The 14,972-nt window shown below is 44.1% G+C and overlaps 1 protein-coding gene across 4 annotated transcripts in view; it reads left to right on the top strand.

Annotated features, from left to right (window-relative positions):
- The window catches only part of GALC (galactosylceramidase), a 66,832-nt gene continuing 59,839 nt past the window's right edge, over positions 7,980–14,972 (top strand). For 2 of the 4 annotated variants that reach the window (XM_013978351.2, XM_013978350.2), the window contains exon 1: positions 8,286–8,432. Coding sequence is in view for 1 of the 4 variants with exons in the window: in NM_001243631.1 (NP_001230560.1) it covers positions 7,993–8,187 (195 nt within the window). In the remaining 3 variants the exon portion in view is untranslated. 4 annotated transcript variants of the gene reach the window in all.

The following is a 14,972-nucleotide window of genomic DNA, read 5'->3' as shown; positions in this document are numbered from 1 at the left end:
CCCCCCCACAACATCATTTATTAATACATTTTCATGTTGATTACATATTTGTTGATAATATATTAGATATTGGGGTTAAATAAAATGTATCATCAAAACTAATCTCATCTGCTTTTTTAAACTTTGACTATTAGAAAATCTCAAATGGCATATTGCTTTGCCTTCTATTTGTTGGACGGAATTGTACTAGATGTTTAAAAAAAATCTTTTTGAGGAGTTCCCATCGTGGCGCAGTGGTTAACGAATCTGACTAGGAACCATGAAGTTGTGGGTTCCGTCCCTGGCCTTGCTCAGTGGGTTAACGATCCGGTGTTGCCGTGAGCTGTGGTGTAGGTTGCAGACTTGGCTCGGATCCCATGTTGCTGTGGCTCTGGTGTAGGCCGGTGGCTACAGCTCTGATTGGACCTCTAGCCTGGGAACCTCCATATGCCACGAGTGTGGCCCTAGAAAAGACAAAAAAAAAAAAAAAAAAAAAAGAACAGACATATCACAGGTGAAACATAGGAGGACAGCAAAACTTTCTGGAGTTCCTTTATGTGAACTAATCCATGTGTTAACACTTACCAACAAAAGAAGAACAGGTGGCGAAGGCAGTTCTAAAGCAGGAGACACGCAAGCATAGAGGTGGAGGATTCTTTGTCACGATCACGTTTGGCCTGGATTGTAATCTGCTGTATCTGTCAGGGCTCTTGGCTGCGGGCAGCAGCACTATCTATCTTTGGCTAACCTGTGCAAAACTGAAAGACTTTAGGAAGAAATCAGGATATGGCACAGAATTGCTGCTGAGGCTGCAGAAGTAGTCTTGTAAAGTGGTCTGGAGCCAAAGGGCTGGAAAGACAGCCCAGGTCACCTGCCGGAGCAGTAGGTGAGGATGGCATTGCTGGCCCCCCTCTGGTGGAGCCTCTAGGCCCTGCCTCCTCTGGACTCTGACACTGCTCTGGGTGCTTTCTCAGCTGTCCAAACATCTCATCAGTTTTCCAACATCGAAACTGCCGGTCTGGGGAACTGGCTGAGGGAGCTGGTCACTGCCAGAGCCCATGCTGCTGGGGACGGGAAGAGGGTGGATCTGGCTCCTTAACCTCAGAGGTTGGAATCTGCCTCCCACTAAGACTCAACCACAGGGAATCAGCACATGGTTTGTGGGTTTGTATGGCTGTCGACAATAAAATCAGACCAGTGCAGAAACAGGAAGACTCCTCTTCCTCAGCGATTGCCTTAGTGTTTGTGGAGAGCAGTAAACTTAAAGAGTGGTGTTCCAGTGAAATCTGTATCCCATTTATGTTATTATTTCTATAATAAACCCTTCTATAGCACGCAGGATGTGCTGGCCACTTTTCTAAACGTGATGTAAATATTAGTTCAGCTAACTATCCTATCCACATACCTACCATCATCTCTACTTATGGACGGCTCTACTGAAGCCCAAAGAAGTAAAACAACTTGGCCAAAATCACACAGCTAGTAGGAAGTAGGAGCAGGGTCTGAAGGTAGGCAGTCTGGGGCTCATCTTAACTGCTATACCATATTGCTCCTTAGTATAACAGTTTTTATCTCTAGTTAACAGTTAAAATGTTTAGGAAGCAATACACAATTTATTCTGTTATGTGAATTCTGTCCTTGGAACTATTTTTATTATCTTTATATAAAGCCTGGAGTTAACAGAGAGAAGTCACTGAACAGAGGGTGTTGTAATTAGCAACTACAATCAAGCAACTTTATAAAAGTTGGAAAGATCACATAAACAACAGATGTTACAGAATAGTTAGTGGAAAGTAAATACTTTGCAATTTTGGCTCAAGGGGACTCTTATTTTAAGAAATATTCCAACTTCTTCTTCTTTTTTTTTTTTTTTTTTTTTTTTTTTTTTTTTTTTTGTCTCTTTGCCTTTTTAGGGCTGCTGCTGCGGCATATGGAGGTTCCCAGGCTAGGGGTCCAATCGGAGCTGTAGCTGCCGGCCTATGCTGGAGCCACAGCAACACAGGATCCGAACCACGTCTGCAACCTACACCACAGCTCACAGCAACGCCAGATCCTTAACCTACTGAGCAAGGCCAGGGATCGAACCTGCAACCTCATGGTTCCTAGTTGGATTCGTTAACCACTGAGCCACGACAGGAACTCTTATTCCAACTTCTTTTGTAAATAATTCCTTTTTCTTACATGATTATTCAGTGATTTTTCTAAAAATCAAACATTTATTTTTTTGTATCAAAATATTGAGCCCTAAACAGACCCTGGTTATACAGGAATTTACTTATGTTTTCTAATAGAACTTGTAAGGTTTCTTTTTTTTGTTTTTTTAGTATTTAGAGCTTCATACGTTTCAAGGTTATACTTACATGCGATGCAAAGCAGAGATCTATATTTGATGTTTTCCTGAATTGTTATCCAGTTGTCCTCATATCATGTTTTAAAAATCCGTCCTTTTCCAGTGATTTGAGGCACCTTTGTCTTAGTGATTTTTGTTTAAGTTCATTTTAACTAATGTATATAGTACCAACCATGGGTCAGACATTGCACTTAAGAAGTACAAAGAGGAGTTCCTGTCGTGGTGCAGTGGTTAACGAATCTGACTACGAACCATGAGGTTGCGGGTTCGGTCCCTGCCCTTGCTCAGTGGGTTAAGGATCCGGTGTTGCTGTGAGCTGTGGTGTAGGTTGCAGACTTGGCTCGGATCCCATGTTGCTGTGGCTCTGGTGTAGGCCTGTGGCTACAGCTCCGATTAGACCCCTAGCCTGGGAACCTCCATATGCCGCGGAAGCGGCCCAAAGAAATAGCAAAAAAAAAAAAAAAAAAAAAAAAAAAAAAAAAAAAAAAAAAAAGAAGTACAAAGAAGAGGACGCCTTAGCCTCTGGTCTTGAATTCCTGGCATAGCCTAAATCAGACTTCTGAAAGTAAAGCCATTTCCTAAAGTGGGACGTCATCATACTTTATCAATAACTTTTTACTGAGGAGTTCCCTTCGTGGCTCAGCAGTTGATGAACCCCACTAGTATCCCAGGCCTTACTCAGTGGGTTAAGGATCTGGCATTGTTGTCAGCTGTGGTGTAGGTTGCAGATGCAGTTCGGATCCCGCATTGCTGTGGCTGTGGCTGTGGCTGTGGCTGTGGCTGTGGCTGTGGCTGGCAGCTACAGCTCTGATTTGACCCATAGCCTGGGAACTTCCATATGCCTTGGGTGCGGCCCTAAAAAAGACCAAAAAAAAAAAAAAAAAAAGCCTAAAACTAAAACCCACAACAAAAACAACTTTTCAGTGAAAGGCAAGATTACTCACATTTCTCAAGAGACCATCTGTTAGTGATCACATTTTTCACTTCAGAAAACTGATTTTCTATTGCTGAAGTACAGTTGTGATATGCAGAAACATTGCTTATTTAAGAGAAAAGATGTCCTTACTTTTTTTTTTTTTGTCTTTTGTCTTTTGTTGTTGTTGTTGCTATTTCTTGGGCCGCTCCTGCGGCATATGGAGGTTCCCAGGCTAGGGGTTGAATCGGAGCTGTAGCCACCGGCCTACGCCAGAGCAACGCGAGATCCGAGCCGCATCTGCAACCTACACCACAGCTCATGGCAACGCCGGATCATTAACCCACTGAGCAAGGGCAGGGACCGAACCTGCAACCTCATGGTTCCTAGTGGAATTCGTTAACCACTGCGCCACGAAGGGAACTCCTACTTTTTAAACTCATCTGAAATTTGAGACACTCCTTTCCTACTGTCTTGTTAATTTCAGGGACCCTGAAACCACAGAAGCAAGGGAAGCCCAACACATGATCACTTGTCTGATAACTGCCTTTCCCTTTAATCTCACATCTTGAGCAAATCTGAGGGCTGTGCCCAGCAGTCCAAGGACCTCTCTTTCTCAGCTTGTACTTATTGTTTTATTAGACTTTCTTATTTAATGGTTTCCTGAGCATGGATTAGAAATTTGAAATAAGAAGTATTTTCCCTGGCAAGGAATTACTTTGGTTGTGAACTAATAGCAACTAGGGTATGTCCTGGGGGTGAGGACATCTTTTCTGTTGAATAATCTGTGTTTCCTCTTTTACAAATATCACACACGGGACAAATATTTGTGGTGTTCCTTCCAATCACAAGGTACAGTGGTGCACTACAGGATGAGACATGCTGGGCTCTGGTTTCAACTTCCCACTTTCACTTGTATGGTATTTTCCCTCTATTTTCACCTTGGTATGTCCTTTCTAGCTGCATTATTATGCATTGCCGGAGTCCAGCTCCAGCTGAACCAGGGCCTCCTGAAGAATGAGTGGCGTCGGCGAAGGAGTGGATACAGACCTGGTGCTTCTGCAGGATTGCTCGCTTATTAATTGAATCAACCACGCTTATATACAATTTTTACTTTCCTTTGCCATACGTCATTCGTCATACATCTAGTGATATTTTTTTAACTTTCCACTCCGTCAAATGTTACCTTATGACCTGGCACATGACCAGGTACATTTGGGGACACAAACAATGCTCTTTTTTGTACTTTCCACTTGGCTTTTCAGAGTTAAATGTATTCATGTTAATGACCTAACTTTGCGGGTAGCAAAAGCACAAACTTATTAACATTATAATTAAAAAGATTTCTATGTGACTAAAACCTAAGACCAAACTATGTTCTATTAGGAAAGGTTAATCATATCTATCAAAGGTTATTTGATTCTCATAGAACTAGAAACCACAGCATAGACATTCCGTAAGTTTGGGCCAACAGGCCAGGCATAGCAACATACAATTGACTGAAAGCAGGTTAATTTCCTGACCTGTATACAATTATGTGGTGCAAACCGCACAAGTTTTTCTATAACTAAGGCCCAAGGGCTACCCTATTCATCAACTAGTCCCTAGCAAAGAAAAGAGCTACCTGCTGGAGCACGGAGAGACCTGTGCCTCAAGCCTCTCTTTCGTCTCCAGGATTTTCCACAGGTTAAACAGTAACAGTCTAAATATGAAAGCATTCTATTAGGGTCTGTATAGAAAAAAAGGAAGGAAACTCAGAAGTGGATGATGAGCATAGAACAAGGGGGCAGTAGGAATTTGTGAATAAGCACTAGGCCCCAACGTTTACCCTTCCTGGGGTCTTCTTTTGGGGAACTTTATTTAACAGCAATTTCCCAGCTTTCGCAGTTTTTATTAACAGCATAAGCAGACCGGGAAGAAGAAGCAGGACTGTCCCTTTCCCAGACATGCTGTGCAGTCTGGGGTCTTCAGTCTCCCGGACTTTGTCAGCAGGCAGACCTGTGCGAACGGCTCCTAGCAATGCATATATTATATGTATATCATAGATATAAACTCTCAGGGCTGGTAGAAAGCTTAGCATTCGCTTGATTTATCAGCCATGTTTTGCATCTACTTTAAGCTCATACTTAAAATAGTGTTAGGAGTTCCCACTGTGGCACCACTCAGGACGGAGGTTTGATCCCTGGCCGGCACAGTAGGTTAAAGGATCCAGTGTTGCAACTGTGGATTGGATCTGATCCCTGGCCTGGGAACTCCATATGCTGCAGGGCAGAAAAAAAAAAAATTGTGTTAGAACTGATGGATCAGAGTGAGTTCTGGGAAGAGGAATCTATGGCGCTTGTGTAGTTATTGACTTGACTCATAGAATGGTGGTTATTAGGAAAGTAGTTCAGACATGTGCTTTATGGGGGGTGGTGGAAGGAGAAGAAATGGAAGAAAACTAGTGGCCAATACACAAATTACCTCTCCCAAGCCGAACCCTTTTGAGGGTGAAAGGGGCACCATTAATAACTATGTTAGGACAATAGACACAAGTTGGGATTGTGCTCGGTAAATCATAACGGACCTACAGTAATTTAAGAAGATGGAAAGAGCAGCATACTGTCCACGAAGAACAGAGACACATCTCAAGGGCCCGATGACTGTGTTTACAGAACTGCCCAGATAAGATTTTTTTTTTCCTCTGAGTGTAATTGTGGTCTTGACACTTACATATGGGTTTGCAAATAAGGGGTAAAACCATCAGATTCCAAATAGGACCCTGCAGACAGAGGCTCCTGCGGCTTATGGCTTTGGGGTCTTCTCCGAGACATTTGGGTATTTCTGGATTACCAATTTCACAGCTCTGCCAAGTGAGATTTTGGGATCAGAAACGCCTCCCCCAGAGTCTTCTCTCTTCATTTGACTTCAATACCAAGGAAATCAGGAATTTCAGACCAAGCTGTTACTGAACCCAAGTTTGCTCTGCTTGCCCCACGACAGGCCAATAAATTTGGAGACGAGTTGTTGGGGCAAGAAATAATGATTTTAATCAGAAAGCTAGCAGACGGAGAAGATGGCAGACTAGTGTCTCAAAAACGCATCTTGCTTCAGTCCCAATTCAGACTCCTTTTATAAGGAGAAAGGGGGGGGGAGGGCCAACGGTCCCTCAGTAACTGTCACTTGCTTGGGGGAAGGGCTCACCACAATGTTGACCAACGGCTGAGCAGGACAACTGAAAGTCAGTCATTAATGTTTGCTCGCTTAGGAAGCCAGATGCGACAGGACTCTCAGGACAATTCACAATTTCCCTACCAGTTTAGGGTTTACTGCCTGGAACCATTTCAACTGGAAGCAGGACGTAGCTTATTAAGTTACACAGTAGTTACCAGGATGAAGAACCTGTCAGCTAACTTTTGTTAAGTGTGTGTGTGTGTGTGTGTGTGTGTGTGTGTGTGTGTGTGTGGATTGAAAAAAATACAATCTGAAAAGTTGAGAGTTAAGTATTATTTGGGGTGAAATTAGGACTTAAGCCCAGGAGAGCATCTCAGGCAGCCTCGGGAAACTGCTCTGAGGAGGTGAGGGGGGGAGCGAGGATATATGAGTTTTTGCAGCAATGGGGAACTAGTAGGAACAAAAGATGTACAGATAACCAGGTTTACAGAAAACCATTTCTATGGGAACACAGTAAAGTTCTGGGCTTAACCAGAATCACTCCTTTGATAACGCTTTCCTGAGTTCCCCAGGGCTCAGTGGCCCACCCTTGGGAGTGGCTGTTCTCACAGGTGACCCTGACATCTTTTGTTTGGCCCACTAATTACAGCCCAGGGGCAGAAATACCGCCCCAAAGAGGAAAGGGGGACTATCAAGATCTAAGTCATAAAGGAGAAGGGGGAGGTAATGCAGCTATGCACACACTTTACAGAAGTTTGTTGTGGGTCTTGTGAAGGTTACTACTGGTCACAGACATTAGCCATCATTGACGGATTTTTGCGTTTTTCTAGATATAAGATGTAAGAACTGGGCTCATAAAAATCTTCTCCTAAAAACATCTAACTATCTAAAGATCATTTCTTTCAGTTTTCCCAGAGCACAGAGTGCCTCACTCCTGGTCTCCACCCTGAGCTCCACTGGGGTGGGGGGGGGTGTGCTACAGGTGGGCAGCTGCAGTGGTTCCTGTTTTACTCAGGATGGCAAGCGCCAAACTGAAGTTCTCATGTGTAAGGGCAGTCAGTGAAGATATACTGCATGTCTGTCGCCTTATGTTTAATTATACGTGCCCCGTGTGGCTGCTCTTCTTGTTTCCTCTCACATTAAGAGGACACTCAGGCCCAGAAAGCTAAATGACTCAACCATGGTGACCGCTGAAGATGGACTAGTATAGAGGCTGCAAGCCTGTCCGTTTTTAGCTCTGCCCCCTGGTGGCACATGGTAGATACGCCTGGAAATGCTGGGGGACGTCTGCGTTGGGCCATTCACTGCCCGCTCCCTTGGCCTTGGCCATCCACCTTCTCTTCGCCAAAGGCTCCAGTAGGTGAAGCCAGAAGAGGGGCAGTGAAGCGATACACGCCAAAGCCGGAGTCAGACCCTGACGTATGGAGGCGACTAGAGGAGGCTCCTTCTGTCCTCCCGCAGCACTTCGGTGGCTGCGTCAGCGACCTGCGGCCCACACTCAACATGGCGGCGGGGGCGCCAGCGAACTCCTGCCCTTCTCCATCATGGCGGCGACCAGACCCGCCTCCCTGGGCGCCGGAGTCATGTGACCCACACAATGGCTGAGCGCCGACTCCAGGCTTCCCGGCAACGCCGAGTGAAAGTCATGACGGCTGCCGCGGGTTCGGCGGGCCAAGTCGCGGTGACCCTGCTGCTGTGCGCGCTGCTTGCGCCTGGCAGCTCGTACGTGCTCGACGACTCTGACGGGCTGGGCCGGGAGTTCGACGGCATCGGAGCGGTCAGCGGCGGCGGGGTGAGCAGGGGGCAGTGGGGTGAGCTGGCTGTGAGCTGAGGGGGTGGGATGGTGGGGCGGGGCGGTTGTGGGGGCGCCAGGGGTCCGCCCCGTCCCGCCCCACAAGCCCCCGCGGCGCAGCCCCGCCGCCTCTGGGCTGGTTGTCGGGGTGCGTGGACTGCGTGGCTCGAGTCCGCCCAGGCTGGTTTAAGGTGATCCTGTAGAGGCAGTTAGGTGTAACAGATAAGGATCCGGAGGTCCACCGAGTAAGTGACAGGTCTAGATAGTGACAAGGCTGGGGCTCAAATCCTCCCTCACTTTGGGCAACGGGGCCTGGGGGCTCTTCTCCTTGGGGAGGGCACCCGGTGAGGGTGGCTCTTGAGACGGCCAGAGAGTGAGCTGGGGAGCGTCTGTCTGCTGAAGAGGATGAGCCTGTGGGATGCTGTGCCTCTTCCTTTTTAGGAAGAGGGGTCGGGGGAAGTGCAGGACCACTAGTGCGGGGCGCGGTTGGGCTCTTTCAAAGGGCCGAATGCTGGATAGGTTTTTGTCTGGAGGCATAACAGGTACCCCAAGGTCTGTTTAGAAAGGTGAGAGGCCAGAAACTGGAACCTTTTTTTTTTTTTTTTTCTAGTGGCGGACTACGCCAGTATCAACTGAGAGTTTAGGATTTTTGGAGGATCGTTGTCCCCGCAGAAGGTGAAGCCCTAGGGCGTGAGTTAGAGGCTGGAAGGGTCAGTCCCTCACTGGCGGCTATTTAGGTGTGCCAGGGGAGGGAAACCTTGGATGGAGACAGTGACTCACCACCATTAAAGTGCCTAAGAATCACCTTGTGCAATGCAGACCCTGCCCCGCCCCCATTCTGACTCTAGTTCTGGAGTGGGGTCTGAGAATCTGCATTTTTAACAAATGCACCAGTTGATTCTCATAGTATGTATTGAGAGAAATTTTTTCCTGATTCAAGGGTCTTTGGGGCAAGGGATGATCTATTTTTGAACTTGTAGTTTAAGAATAGATTTAGAGTTGTGGAAGTGTTGCCAAGACAATACAGAGTTCTCATATATCCTGCAGCCAGTTTTCTCCTGTTAATGGGCATCCCACATCAGTATGGTACATTTGTCCCAACCAGTGTTCATAACATTAATGAAAGGCCATACATCCTTTCGTATATCCTGAAGCTGTTACTTAATGCTCTTTTTTGGTTCCAGGATCCCATCCAGGATATTAATTGTATTTCATTGTCATGTTTCCTTAGTCTTTTCTGGGCTGTGTCCATTGGGATAAGTTCCCCTCATGTGGGCATTCTAAAATACATAGGTTAAGGGAGACATGAGGGCCATTACAGCTTAGTGCAAAATTTGTGTGGTCGCAGCCAGTAAGTCCCTTGGTTCCTTGGTCGTGCTGACAGGCGGCCACCTGGCTTGGGAGCCTGCTATGGTAGCATGTTTTTGACTCCTAACAGTTTGCTTGGTCCTGTACCATGCTGTTTGTAACATTTGTCTTGTCTTTTTTTAATCCCCTTCTATTTATAGTCCTTGGGTCCATGGGGTTTATGGGGGCAGACCTTCAGGTGAGAAGGATTTTCTTTTTTGTACCCCAGATCATAGCTAGAGCTGATTTTATTTGAAAGTAGTTATGGCTGAACTTTGAATGGGTTGTTTGTTGGGTTGAGCCAGATGGAGCTTAGATCCTTAGATGCAGTTAAAAACTAGTTTGAATGCTTGCTTGCTGGGTGAATGTTTGGGGCTGGTCTCAGCCTTTTGATAACCAGTGATGTGGCTGCACTGGCCCTTTTGGTTTTTATAATTGCAGGATGCCTTCAGCAATAACCATCAGAAAACTCTGGAAAAAAAAAAATTTATTACTCACAGGTCCTGGCACACTTAGGGCTACACAGGGAGGTTACAGGTAAAGAGAGAGAGTGAGAGGTAGTGTGGGCCTGGTATTGTTTTCATTAGGACAAAGGGTGAGAGCCTAGCGTTTCGTGGGCCTAGCATTTTTTTGTTTGTTTTTAAGGCCACGCCTGGAGTATATGGAAGTTTCTGGACTAGGGGTCGAATTGGAGATGCAGCTGAGGCCTGTGCCACAGCCATGGTAATACTGGATCCAGGTTGCTTCTATGACCTCTGTCGTAGCTTGCGGCAACACTGGATCCTTAACCCACTCAGTGAGGCCAGGGATCAAACTTGCATCCTCACAGACACTATTTCGGGTTCTTAACCCTTTTGAGCCACAGTAGGAACTCCTGGGCTCACTTTTTATTGATGAGTTTAAAATTTAAGAGTGAGAATTTGAAGTGCAGGCAGAGAAGAAATAAGTGGCCCAAATGATGGTCATTTATCACAATCAACCAAGATGTCTAAAACCAAGGGTTCTTCATCCCTCTATCCAGCCTGGCTCATTATCTAGTTCTCTGGAGGGCAAGGTGTTTATTTGAGATAGCCATCTTGGAAGTGGATAACTTTTGAAGTAGATGCCTAAGCAATCAAAGCTTCAGTCCTACACTTTTATTACAAAAGAGGAAAAACCACCTATCAGGGATTACACTGCAATCCACCCTTGATCCCTAGGCATCAGAGTCAATGGTAGGGGTGTAAACTACTTGAGTAATTGATTTGCTAAAAGTCAAAGATAGGGCATGTTGTAAACTAGAAAATACACATCTGAATAGGATTATAGTAGCACTCGTATAATAATTATACAAGCAACAATCTGAAATCCATTTTATAGCTGTTGTCCCAAGCATAAAGTGTCCCAACTTGAAACCAGGTCAGTGACCTTGGAGCCTAGGAATCTTTTAAAAGCTTAGGATAATATTGTGATAAACATCTTAGGCCATCCAGTGTAAGTAGATTTGAAACTGTCTTGAGTTGGTGGATCAGTTCCATATCTCATCCAACTACTTTCTTAGAATAGATTAGTTCAACTAAAGGGTTGTGATTTCAGGATGCAGTTATGCAGGTTGGCTTATAAAGTTAGGCCTATATGGTGCAAGTATTTGATTCAGGTTATTTAATAAGAGGCATTCCTGTGGAAACCGAAGAAAAACAATGGTTAATGATTGGAGCAAATTATAAACCTAGTCTGATTCTGAGGGTAGCCAGTTGAGATTTATAAATGTAAGACTTGAAACATCTTCAGACATAGTGGGGACAAGATGGTGACAATCATAGATTTTCTCTCTCTCTCTCTTTTTTTTTCTTTCTGTCTTTTTGTCTTTTTAGGGCCTCACTTACGGCATATGGAAGTTCCCAGGCTAGGGGTCCAATCAGAGCTTGCTGCTGGCCTACACCAGAGCCACAACAACACCAGATCTGAGCCGCGCCAGATCTGAGCTGTGTCTGTGACCTACACCACAACTCATGGCAATGTCGGATCCTTAACCCACTGATCGAGGCCAGGGATCAAACCTGCAACCTCATGGTTCTACCCACTGATCGAGGCCAGGGATCAAACCTGCACCCTCATGGTTCTTAGCCGGTCTCTTTAACCACTGAGCCATGATGGGAACTCCAGAAACCTTAATTTCTAGTCATAACTGGAAGTAAGTAATTTTGAACCATCTATTACACCAGCCTTTTGTAGATTGGCAAGTTTATGAATATATTTTATAATTTCTAGAAGCTTATGCTTTTTTTTTTTTTTTTTTTTTTTTTTTTTGTCTCTTTTTGCCATTTCTTGGGCTGCTCCTGCAGCATATGAAGGTTCCAGGGCTAGGGGTCGAAGCAGAGCTGTAGCTGCCGGCCTACGCCAGAGCCACAGCAACGTGGGATCCAAGCCGAGTCTGTAACCTACACCACAGCTCATGGCAATGCCAGATCCTTAACCCACCGAGTGAGGCCAGGGACCGAACCTGCAACCTCATGGTTCTTAGTCAGATGCATTAACCACTGAGCCACGACGGGAACTCCTATGCTTCTTTTTTTTTACGGCTCAGTTTTCCTCTGTAGCACAGGACATGTTTACAAACAGATCTAAATATCTTTAGTTTCTCTGTAATAAGAAACCAAAATTAGGCACACCCATGTTTAGTAATTAATGTTTTAGCATTTTATATTGCTTAGAAATGATCTATGTATTTAATGAATTTCCATTGTTTAACTTAGCAAAACTCTAAGGTTTCAAGTTACCAAAGAGATTTAGGTGACTAGTTTTAAGTAGACATACCATAAAACCAATTATTTTTGAAAACTGTATGCCTGAGCAATCAGAGCTTAATTTAGACACTTGCATTATAAAAAGAAGAAGCCTGGCATTCTTGCTGTGGTGCAGTGGGTTAAGAATCTGACCACAGTAGTTTGGGTTGCTGTGGAGGTACAGGTTCAATTGCTGGCCTGGCGCAGTGGGTTAATTAAGGGGTCTGGTGTTGGGACTCAGAGTCAGTCCCTGGCCTGGGAACTTCCATATACTGTGGTTATGGCAACAAGTAAATAAATAAATAAATAACCAAAAAGAAAAGGCCAGTGGATAGCTGATTTGCTTTGCTGTAAACCTGAAGCTAGTACAACATTATAAATCAACTACAATAAAATTAAAAAAAAAAAGCCAGAGGATATCATGGTCTGTAGTCTGTTCACAGATCTGACAAAAAAAAACAACTTTTCCCTAACCCAACTGATTTTCACAATTTTAATTCTTAATATTGCATCCTCACTCACAAGTGCTGGCACATATTTCAACGTAAACAGTTGTCTAATGGGCTAATGTATTTATACGTTACTACTACCCTTCTTCTTATTTTCATGGGTTAAACCTGGAATAGCCAGTATTTCATAAAATGAGGACTCATATGTCCTAATATCTTTATTTTGATATTAAATTCAATGTTTAACTTGCCAAAAATGGAAATTTTTTATTTCATGTTTATTAACTCAGTTTAAAATTATTAAAATGATAAGAATTCTTTTATAACTCACAACAGGAAGCTCTTATCTTTCTGGTAGTGTCCTTATGAGCAATGCATTACCCATATTAGAAGTTCAACACATACTGATTGAAGGAAAATGGTTGCCAAACTATATTTGCATACCACTTTAAATTTCTTCCTGGAGTTTCTGGTACCCAGCAGTGTGTAGCAGTAAGTATTTGGAAAGTTCTCATTTAAAATGATAGGCAAGGCAGCATGGTGCACACAGACTTAAGAGCAGATTGCTAGGGATCTGTTCTGGGTCCTGCCAATCACTGGATAGCTTTGGGCAGGTTATTTAACCTCTATATATCTCAGGCATTTTTCTGAGGACACAGTGCTACCTGCCTGGTAAGGACATTGTGAGGACAGATGTCAAAGCAGATAGGATGGCATCTGCCGCATGACTAATTTTGGTTACTATCATTCTCTTTCATACCTTAGTGGGGAAGAAGTTATCCCAAGGACTTTAAATGAAAACCTTGTTCCCATTTGGGTATGCAATACCTGCCATTAATTGAGAGCTTACTATGTTGCAACTACCATGCTAAGGCTTCTTAGCATGGGCTGGTTGCAAACAGCTTCAGGACGTATTCAGGGAGTGTGATTAGTGATTTGGCAGTTTGTTATTGCTTTATGGTACATTTCAACATCTGGCCATACTACTCCTCTCGCCATTGACTACTGCTTTTGCACTGGGTATGAATATAGGCTTGCAATAGCGTAATGATGTGGTATGTTTGCTCAAAGTTGGCACTTTCTGAGTTAAGGATAAAAGAGCATAGAGAGCAGAATAACCCCCAAACAGCACAACGTACTGCTCTAACAATAGTATATATTGCTAACATATTGCAGAGCAGGAAGCATTGTTTCCTTTGGATCAAGGATAGGTTAGTGTGCACATACAGCTTTCATTAACATAAAGTGTGCCTCCTTTAGTATTCGAGCTTCTGCTAGTTTGTAAGTTCTTTCAGAACAGGGACTGTGTTTTTGAAAACAGTTTGTGTATACAATGCCTGTTATTTCTTGAGAGTTTACTATGTGCCAGCTGTGTGCTAAGTCCTTTACATACATTTTACTTTAGTCTTAGAATAGCTGAGTGAGAAAACTTACTTTATGATAGTTTGTCCTTGGTCATATTGCTTGTAAATGCTGTAATCAGGATGCCAGCTTCATTCAAACTAAAGGCCTATTTTATGTTCCCTGCACCAGTGCAACAAATGATAACATGCAAGATATTAAATGAATGTTTATTGAATAAGAGAATACATGGGGTAGGAACTGGAATAAGACACAGTCCTTCTCCTCAAGGAACTTAGCGGTGAAACAGAACAGAGAAGCATCGATGAGGGTGCTAGAGGAGTTATGGTAGAGATATGGGCCCAGTGCTTAGGGAGGGGCACCTACATCAAGCCAGTGGGGAAGAGCAGAAAGCATCCTTCCTTGAAGAGGTGGAGTTTGACCCAAAAGCTGAAGGATGAGTTGGAATTGGCCAAATAATGTGTTCTAGAAAGAAGAAAGAAAACATAGTTTGTTATTGCTAGATAGACGGTGTGAGAGCGATAAGGGGTAAAGTGTCAGAGTTGGAATCCAAATAATTAAGGGATTTGGGTGTAAAATTGAACAATCTGAACTTTATCCTGAAAGCTCTTGGGGGAATGGAGGTCTTGCTCGGTTTAAACAGAATAGTTTCATGGTTAGATTTGTATTTTGGGAAGATTAATCTGGCAAGGGGTGTGGAGGATAGAATATGAGGAGGCAAATGGGAGACCCTAAAACCATGTAGGCTGTTCTGATAATTGAGGAGGGCCTGGAGGAAGGTATTGGGGTTGAAGATGTGGGGGTTTGAGAGATGTTAAAGAGATCTTCATGACTGAAGATGGATGGAAAGTTTGGTGAAAGG

The sequence above is a fragment of the Sus scrofa genome, chromosome 7, assembly GCF_000003025.6.
Source record: "Sus scrofa isolate TJ Tabasco breed Duroc chromosome 7, Sscrofa11.1, whole genome shotgun sequence".
Classification (NCBI taxonomy): Eukaryota; Metazoa; Chordata; class Mammalia; order Artiodactyla; family Suidae; genus Sus; species Sus scrofa.
This window is presented reverse-complemented; position numbering and strand designations above follow the sequence as displayed.